General features: G+C 29.1%; 1 protein-coding gene across 1 annotated transcript; it reads left to right on the plus strand.

Annotated features, from left to right (window-relative positions):
• Positions 1-5794: 5794 nt before the first annotated feature.
• On the plus strand, positions 5795-9237 carry LOC105249006 (F-box-like/WD repeat-containing protein TBL1XR1). Its single transcript, XM_011254130.3, has 6 exons — positions 5795-6050; positions 6516-6803; positions 7523-7872; positions 7946-8290; positions 8400-8768; positions 8854-9237. Exons 1-6 carry the CDS (start codon positions 5981-5983, stop codon positions 8983-8985), a joined length of 1554 nt encoding a protein of 517 aa, XP_011252432.1. The 5' UTR covers positions 5795-5980; the 3' UTR covers positions 8986-9237.
• Positions 9238-10841: the final 1604 nt, after the last annotated feature.

Here is a 10841-nt window from a genome sequence, read left to right on the forward strand (position 1 = left end):
CTAAGGCTTGCATGGTTTAACAAGATTTTCCGAAAATTCCCTGACCTGTTGAGCTCCGCGTACTTCTCTTGTCAATAAAGGAAGCCGTGTGATATGGAAGTCCTCATAAAGATTCAATATCTTAGGAAAAAGAAATTTAACTTATTTTGGGAATTTTATCTTTCTTATATACATATTTGCACATTTGAGTGAAATAAATATAAGATATTGTATTGAAATGTTAAAAAAAATACAAATTGCAATATCATATATATTGCAATTTATATCCTAAATATTTAATTACTCGATCTAGATATTTATCTTGAATTTTATGTCTTGCGAGACAAAGCCGACAAGGAGTATCTCCTTTTTTCAAGAATAACAGTTGGTTCACTATGATATTATGAGTGTCAATACCATATTTTGTTAATTCTTGTACAAGTCGTTCCGTTTCATATAATGACAGAAATTCTGCTATGCAGACACATATAAAAGTTGTTTGATCAGGATTTCTAAACTTTTCATTAACTAACTTGTCGAATGACAGCAAGCATTTCCTCCATCTTATTGAAAAATGTATCTACATTGAACTCTGCCAAGCCCAACAATGAACTTATCTAGAATAAAAACTTTTTTTAATATAAATCAGAGAATACAACATAAAAAATTCGTTTAGCTTTCATGTCCAACAATTCATATGTATACGATAAAAAAATTATTGACTATCACAAAATATTTCTAAATATCTAATTATAATTATATTTATTTCTAATTATGATTATACTTCTTGTTTCTCTTTTTGTCTTTAATCACTTTAATTTTAAAAAGAACAGATTTTTGAAATATATTTTTTAATATATTTTTTATATATTTTTTATATATTTTTATATATATTTAATACCATATTTTTCGCGTAGTTTTTTCATTCACGAAAATTATTGCGTGATTAAACAAAGTTATATTTTTACCTTTTACATGAAGTAAACAAATTAGGTTCCACAAATATACCAACTTATCTATTTCCCAACCACTCGTTTAACGGTCGAAGAAACAAATAAGAATTTCGAACATTTACGTTTGCTTGTGAAAAGAGAAAATAATTAACATATATAAATTTTTTTCATATATAAATTTTTTATATAAATAATTTTATATAGTTATGATATATATAAACTTTTTCCATCATCTTTGAGAGAGTCTATCACATTTTTTTAAATTTTCTTTTAAATCGGAAATGAAAAATTAATATTCAAATCTATAAATTTAATTCGACTTTTGATGTCTCGGTTAATCTTTATTTATCTAGTTTGGATAATTGCCAATTATATAAATCTACTATCGAGAAAATGAAAAAATGATAAGCAATATATCTATTTTGAAAATAATATATATAAATAATAAATAATTTTTATAAATTACTCACCACATATCTCTCTGGCTGCTTCAGGCTCTGTCACTGCTCTCCGGCTGTCCAATATTTTTCCAGATGTCCTTCTCCTTTCTTTTTCATTCTTTGCTGTTTCCTCGTAGCACTGATATTCATTCGCGAACAAACAATTAATTATATTTAACCATGTATAGAAACGATTGCGAGACACTTTGCATAGCACTCTCGATCGCGGAATAATTACGAGAAGCACTTTAATATATCGCATAAGAGATAGAGAAGTACGATTCGCTTGACGTTTTTATGAGATCAAATTAAATACTAATTCATTACAAATATTGTTTTCATTATTAAAATATACAACGTGTCCCACCTAGAAATGGCCACCCCCTTTTATCTTTTAAACTAAAAGAGATAGACCATAATAAATATATATGAAATTAAATGACTTGAACTGAACTTTATTGTGAGTATAGTGATTGATTACAAAATTTATCTGTATTGAAAAATGGAAAGATATGCATAATTTTTTTATAATAATATAGAATAATATTTCGATATAATAAAAGTTGTAGCGCTGTTTGAAATGAATATATATGATGTATGATTTAATGTAAATATTTTACATATTATACGAGATTTTCTCACTTGAAATATCGCGGGCGACGTCCACCTTTTCATTTTCGGCCGTGCGATATAGCTAACAATATATTTCCGGCAGGGCCGGAATGAAATAGTAGACGTCGCCCGCGATATTTCAAGCCGAAAAATCTCATATAATATGTAAAATATTTACATTAAATCATACATCGTTATATTCGTTTCAAACAGCGCTACAACTTTTATTATATCAAAATATCTATATTATTATAAAAAAATTATGCATATCTCTCCGTTTTTCAATACAGATAAATTTTGTAATCAATCACTATACTCAGAATAAAGTTCAGTTCAAGTCATTTAATTTCATATTTATTTGTTATGGTGTATCTCTTTTAATTTAAAAGATAAAAGGGGATGGCCACTTCTAGGTGAGACACGCTGTATATGCAGTACCTGTATATTAATACGAATTATAGAATCAAAAGTTTAATATAATTGAAAGTTATGATAAATAATCATTTAATTAATAATTAATTTAAGAATATACGACGTATTTCGCACTACGATTTTTACTGCTCGAGTGTCGCCGTGTGAATGATACCAAGACCGTATGTCTAGCGCGCTATTGTTTACATCGTCAAGGCCGAACACCGTGTTATTGTTCGTTCGTCATATCGAAATATATTGTATTATATTATATTTTATAATATAATATAATATAATATAAATATGTTAAAGTACGTAAAATATTTCGATGACAAATAGGCAATAATACCGACCTTGGTGTAAACAATACATATTTATATTATATTATATCATATTATATTTTACATATTTTAATACAGCAAATAATTTTTCGATATTGATCGCGATCGCGTCTAGAAAAGGATTAAGATATGTAATATTAATCTATAATATTTGCGAGGATTTAACGGAGCGTCTTGTATCACTACTTTACTCTTTGAGCGTCGTCGCGCGAATAATAATAGAGCCGAATAAATTAGTCTGAAAGACCGTGTTATTATTATTTTTTTACAGAAACATTTTTCAAGACTATGGCATATAAACATATAAGAATATACGACATATTTTGCACTACGATCTTTATTGCTCGAGTGTCGCCTTGTGAATGATATCAAGACCGTATGGCTAGCGCGCTATTGTTTACATCGTCAAGGCACCGTGTTATTGTTCGTTCGTTATATCGAAATATATTGTATTATATTAAATTATATTTTATATTACAATATAATATAATATAAATATGTTAAAATACGTAAAATATTTCGATGACGAACAGACAATAATACCTTGCGTAAACAATACATATTCATATTATATCATATTATATTATATTATATTTTACATATTTTAATACAGCAAATAATTTTTCGATATTGATTGCGATCGCGTCTAGAAAAGATTAAGATATGTAATATTAATCTATAATATTTGCGAATTTATTTGCGATTAATACACTATTTTATATAAATATCGTGATTGAAAAAATACATATTGAAAATACATACATCTCGCGTATGATTAGTTAAATAAAAGAAAATGAATTTTAAGACTTTACAATTTTAAATATAATTAACATATAATAAAAAAAATCGCGTTGTTTGTCACGTTTAATAAAGAATAACAGAATAGAGAATAACGGAACGAATGATTTTATCAAAATCCCTCTGTAATAATTTAACTATCTAACTATATCTCTAACTATCGATATATTAGTAGAGTTTAATAAGATTTAAACATTATATATAATTTAAACAGTATATATATAATTTAAACAGTCGCGATTTTAATCATTAATGAAATTATCGTCTTTTTAAATAGTAGAAAAAAATATGTGCACTACTAGCGCAGACTATAAAAGAGACAATATTCAAAGACGTGAAAAGATACACAAAGTTTCGATGTAAGTAAGTGATTAAGTTAGATAAATCGTGATTTAAAATTCGCAAGAAAACGCGACGAATCAATAAATTGATAATACACGGAATATTCGATATGTATAATTTTTATAATATAATAATTGCAAAATCCTCAATAGATACGCGCGTAATATAATTATACTGTCACATATAAGTGCGAAGATATATTTCGACAGACATTCGAGGTCTGTAATATTTGCGAATATAAAATTTGCTATCCAATTTATTTGCGATTAACGTGCAATTTTATATGAACGCCGCGATTCAAATAAGATACATGTTTTATCTCGCGTATGATTAGCTAAATAAGATAAAATGGAACATTTTTATAATATGATAATCAAAATCATCAAGATGCGCGCGCGATATATTATTATCGCTTAAATTATCACTCAATTTGTAAATAATCGCGATTAAAACAATCATTAATAAAATTATCGGTCGTCTTTTAAATAGTAGAAAAAATATTCGCATTACTTGCGCGGACTATTAAAAACAATATTCAAAGACGTGGAAAGATAAACACTTCGATGTATAAGTCAGCGATTAAATTATAAGATAAATCACGATTTAAAATTCCCAAGAAAATGCGACAAATAAATAAATCGATAATATTCGGAATATCCGATTGTGCGATATCTATTTTAATTTTTATAATATAATAATCGAAGCGCCATCGATAGATATGCGCGCCAAATAATTATTATCACACAGAGATATACACACAGAGAGAAGACTGAGAGGTGTCATGACCCGCTGTTAAATGATCCCTGAAAGCGATATGCTTTCGATGAACATTAAAAACGTGGACATGAACTACAAAACCAATGTCCACGAATGTTCTTATATAACTTCTTATGTAAGTTCTTATATATTCACATATATGTCCTCTTTTTGATGTCTCCAAAGAGCGTATTATTTTTAAAGATTACCTAAAAGCGGGCCATGATACCTCTCAGTCTTCTCTTTGATAATATAAATAATATAAATATAATAATATAAATAAAAATATAAATACGCGGAATCGCTTATTAACAATTTTATGAGTTTCATTTGTTTACGTTTTATTATCGCTATCTACAATTATTTATTTTATTTATTCAATAATTTATTTCATTTACTTATTTATTTTTCTTACGTGATGGGCACTTTTTTTAATAATTATCAGCGGTTATTGAAATTTTATTTTTGCGTTTGAAAGTTTAATATTATGAATACATATCCATAGTTAAAGGATTAAGAAATGACTCACACATATGGCATATGACACATTATATAAATAATTTATGTAAATTACTTATTATATACATATGTGCGTGCGTGCGTGTCGTGCGTGTGTGTACGTGTGTGTGGATATGTGTGTAGGGAGAAAGAGAGAGAGAAACTTAAAATTAAAATTGATGAAAAAAATTAAAATTATTATTAATTGAAGAAAAATATAAAAATTAAAAATTTATTTATATTCATATACATATATAAGCTTGCTATTCAGCACTGGTGCTACCGGCATTTCGTGCACATAGTACAGAACAAAACCAGAAATTGTGCACATTATATATTATCCTCTGAGAACATTCATTGACTTTATTCCACGTTTTTAATGTCTACAGAGGGAGCATCGTTTTCAGGAATCATCTAAAAGCAGGCCACGCTTCTCACAATCAGTCTTCTCTCTGTTCTAAGGACATCCTCCTATTGGATATTACACTTTTAAGGCATAAATTCATGAGACGTTCGACTCATTTTCAGCGTCAAGACATCACGTGGCCAAAAAAATGACAAATTGCTAGCTTTATTTTTAGTCACGTGGTCTCTTAACGTTGAAAACGAGCGTCAACATGAAAAGGCGTCTTTATTTTTCATTTTCATGTCAACAAAAGTGTAACCTGGCGATAGTCATCGTTGTGTATGTACGTATCTTTCCCACCTCCAACTTTTGATACCGAGCCGCGACGCTTGTGAAACGGGTTTGGTTTCGACGCGGCAACTGTGATAGCTTCCTCGACGAGGGGGAAGATTTGTACGACTAAACCGAGAGATTGTTTGGTAGTAGAATATGCTAATACTGTAAATGTCAAACACGATGAGCTTCTCCAGCGATGAGGTCAATTTTTTGGTCTACCGATACTTGCAAGAATCCGGTATGATTGTGGACTTGAATCATAACCTTGTAATTTACGAATTCGATGAATACAGTTTTCTCTTTCTCGTACAGCAAGATAATTTTGAAGCGACCGGGATTTTTTCGTTATAAGAAAAATTTTTCTTAATTTTTATGCACATGTAGATAATTAGTCTTTCATTTTTTTGAGCGAGTCAGCTTTATCAAAAGCTTACTCTCTTATTCATGAAAAGTTTTTGTCTTGTATTTATTCTCATCTCAGTCTTACATTCTTTCAATAGTTAGTAAGATTTTACATTTCTGAACAAATTTGATTAGAAGAAAAAACGACTATATCTAATAAAATTAAATTTGCAAGCTTTATTTAATATGATTTAATATGATTTTTCATATTTGAAATAAGTCTCATGATAGACTCGCTTTAGCATAATGAATTTGTGTTTTCTCACTTCAATTTTATGTTTTTTAATCCTTCCTCTTGCAGGCTTCCAACATTCTGCATATACGTTTGGTATAGAGTCACATATATCGCAAAGCAATATTAATGGAGCTTTAGTACCACCAGCAGCTCTCTTATCCATACTTCAAAAAGGACTACAATATACAGAAGCAGAAATATCTATAGGTGAAGATGGTACTGAGCAGAGAATGGTGGAATCGTTATCTCTTATCGATGCTGTTATGCCCGATGTTGTTGCGACTCGACAGAATCAAATCAATCAACAAAAACAACAGGTGAAAGTTGAGACTCAAGATACAAATGGAGAAGAAGGTAATCTATTTGTTATATATTTTATAATAATCAGAATATATAATGCAGATTACATATAGTACTAAGCTAAAAATATAAAAATTGAGTTAATTATTGAAAAGATATTATAAAAATAGAATATGAATAAATAGAATATAATGCACACATTGCCTAAAAGCCTGATACACCCTGGTTTGAGAAAATGATAAATTTTTCAGACCTCCTTATAACTCAGGCAGATGAAAATAGGACGGCCATGAATTACGGTCATTTTGTGAGTTGTAATACATATCACTTTTGTCGGATGTGATGCTGAAAAGTATATTTCTTTATAAAGAAATGTATTTTTAATGCTAGAATTCAAGCAAAAGTGATATAATATAACTCAGTATCAATCTGTCCGTCAATTAGTGGCAAACAGCTTTTTAAATTGATTAATGAACACATTGAAATACATTAATGAATAAATTGAAGAGAAATAATATCAAAACAATAACTATAACAATTAAAAATAAATAATAATTATAGCTTGTGATCCATTAATAGCAATTGTCTCTTTATTATTATTTGTATTCTTGAAAAGAAATTAATTTCTCTCTTTTTTTTTTGTGAATACATTGGATAATAAGTGCTTCTTACATTTAGTTATATCATGTTAAGATAGTTTTATGTAAAATATTATAATTGAAAAAATGTTTACAGTTTAATATCATATAAAAACAAATACTCTCTTTCCCTAGTTGTCCCATCTACTGAAGGTGCAAGTAATAATGATCGAGGTGGCGATAGAGGAACGGAAATGGAAGTGGATGAACAAACGACTGGGGCGACGACAGGCTCCAATGCAAGTGCCGTTGAAATTCCTGCTAGTAAGGCCACAAAATTACGCGGCCATGAATCCGAAGTGTTTATTTGTGCTTGGAATCCCACTACTGATCTTTTGGCTTCTGGTTCGGGTGACAGTACTGCGCGCATCTGGGACATGTCGGATAATTCGCTAGCACCCAATCAATTGGTTTTACGTCACTGTATTCAAAAAGGAGGCACGGAAGTGCCGAGTAATAAAGACGTTACATCGTTAGATTGGAAGGTACGATCACAAATATATAGTTTTACTTATTTCTTATTAAATGCGATAATGCATGCATTTTAAATTTTTGCAGTGCGATGGCACATTACTCGCGACAGGAAGTTACGATGGATACGCGCGTATTTGGACGACCGATGGACGATTGGCATCCACATTGGGTCAGCATAAAGGTCCGATCTTCGCATTGAAATGGAACAAACGTGGCAATTATATTTTGAGTGCCGGTGTCGATAAAACGACTATCATTTGGGACGCTGAAAGCGGACAGTGTACGCAACAGTTTAGTTTTCATTGTGCACCTGCCTTGGACGTTGATTGGCAGACGAACACATCATTTGCCAGTTGTTCCACAGATCAGTGCATACATGTGTGTAAACTCAATGTGGATAAGCCTATCAAGAGCTTCCAAGGACATACAGTGCGTATACATATATATCGAAGAAAATTTTCGTTTGCTTTAATCAAGTGCAAGATATGTTATTCTCTTCATTTTCTCTCTTCATTTCCTCTTTTTCTTTGTTTTGCAGAACGAAGTCAATGCAATAAAGTGGGATCCACAAGGAAATTTATTGGCTAGTTGTTCGGACGATATGAGTTTAAAAATATGGTCTATGAAGCAAGATACGTGGGTACATGATTTACAGGCACATAGTAAGGAAATTTATACTATCAAATGGTCTCCGACTGGTCCAGGCACACACAATCCGAATATGAATTTGACCTTGGCTAGCGCATCTTTCGATTCCACCGTTAGATTGTGGGATGTGGAGAGAGGTGTATGTATACATACGCTTACTAAACACACTGAACCAGTCTATAGTGTAGCATTTAGTCCAGATGGGAAGTTTCTCGCTAGCGGTAGCTTCGATAAATGTGTTCATATATGGTCAACTCAAGTGAGTAGCTTGCGATTTTTTATCAATTTGCCACCAATTGGAAGTAGAATTGTTATATTGATATATATTTTTGTCATTTGAACAGAGCGGTCAATTGGTGCACAGTTACAAGGGTACAGGCGGTATTTTCGAAGTTTGCTGGAATAGTCGCGGCGATAAAGTCGGTGCATCGGCATCCGATGGCAGTGTATTTGTTCTTGATCTTCGTAAATTATAATTATGGTATTATAAAAGGAATATTTTTCATCGATTTCGTTAGAATTTGAGATTATATCAGCCGTTCAACTTTATTCTGTCATTTTTCTATTATATAGGGTAATCCAATATCACAAATGTGCAGTTCTCAGAAATTTTTTATGTAATAATGTTTTGTTAAAGATATAATGACAGAAATTTGTGCTATTGCACAAAATTTTTTGACAAAATCTATGGATGAATTTTGTAGCTTAGACATTTTTTAGTACTTTAGTCTATAATCTATATAATTAAGTAATAATTAAGTTTATTCATTCAAGTATTTAATATAGACAAATGCGATATAATAAAGCATGTATTTCGTGCTTTAATTATATTACAATAAAATTTATGGACTTCAGCTATGATAAAAAATAAGATTTAGACATCGTTTAGTACTTGAGTTATATTAAGTATCAAATTAAGTATTCAAATACTTATATAGATAAACGCGAAATATAATAAAGAATTGGTCTCCAAAATATTCGAGAGAATTTTGGATCACCCTATATAATTTATTTAAATTGCATCTTTAATATGCTCGTTTATGATTTATGTTATGTATTTATATATTACTTCAAGAATTTTATTATTAAACTTTATTATTAAAAAAATTATACAAAATAATAGCCGAGCTCGAGAAGCAATTCAAAAACTTCATAATTAAAAATTATATTATAATAAAATATATATATTATATATATATTATATTTTATTATAATATGATAAATATATATATATATTTTTTATTATAATATGATAAATATTTATATATATATATATATATATATATATTAATTTTATATAATAAAAAAATAATAGGCAAATTCGAGGAGCAAATAATGTATGTGCAATATATTGAATAATTAAATCAAAAAATTAAATAATGCACGAGAATTTCAATAAATCAAAGATAAAATTTTTTTTGTCTATGCAGCACTAAAAGAAAAATAAAATTCTTTTTTGTTTACACAGTTTTATAGTTTATACACCATGATTGATTAAATTTTTGATTTTATGCATGGATTCTTCATTGATAATTATTTGATTTCAATTTTATTTACTTATTCTAAATATTCTCTAAGATATATCTAAATTATTATTCTACATTTACTCCTCGAATGTCTATTAGTTTATTTTCATTGAAGTTTTTTTTGTTATTTTAAAGAATTATAAATAATACATGACATGATGTGTGCATGCGATTTTCAATGTAAAACATTTTTTTAAAGATTATTTTCTTAATATTTCTTTAAAAAAAAATACGTTAAGAGAAATATATGTACATTGATAACGTTTTTAATCGTAACATTCTGTACAGTGTAACAGTTCATCAGACGTAATATTCACAAAGAAAATGGATTACCATCTTCATTCCCTAAAAATGACTGGAATATGTTATTCCAAATGTATAACTGTGTAATAATATTATGTAAACATCTCGATAATGAATAAAAAATGAACTTTTTTAAGAAAAATTGTAAGATAAGATAATTATATATGATCGAAAATGATAATATTGTTATATATATACAGCGTGTGTCAAAAGTTCCGGGACGGCTGGATAATTTGAAAAATACGCATCACAGAGGAAAATGACCTAGACAAAAGTTGTAGGATTTTTCCCGGGCAATCCGACGGTGACCTTAGATTTGATCTTGGATAGTCATTTGAAGGTCACATAAAGATTACCTTCAATTTCTTAAATGGAACCCCCTATTTTTCATTGCATATTCTTGTAGCTTATCTCGAGAGCTTTCCAAAACACTATAATTAAGTACCTTTTTATTAAGTACTTTTTGAGTTATAAGGCTTGAAATAATTTCTTAATTTTACATA

Source organism: Camponotus floridanus, unplaced genomic scaffold (genome assembly GCF_003227725.1).
Source record: "Camponotus floridanus strain SB8 unplaced genomic scaffold, Cflo_v7.5 scaffold14, whole genome shotgun sequence".
In the NCBI taxonomy this organism is placed as follows: Eukaryota; Metazoa; Arthropoda; class Insecta; order Hymenoptera; family Formicidae; genus Camponotus; species Camponotus floridanus.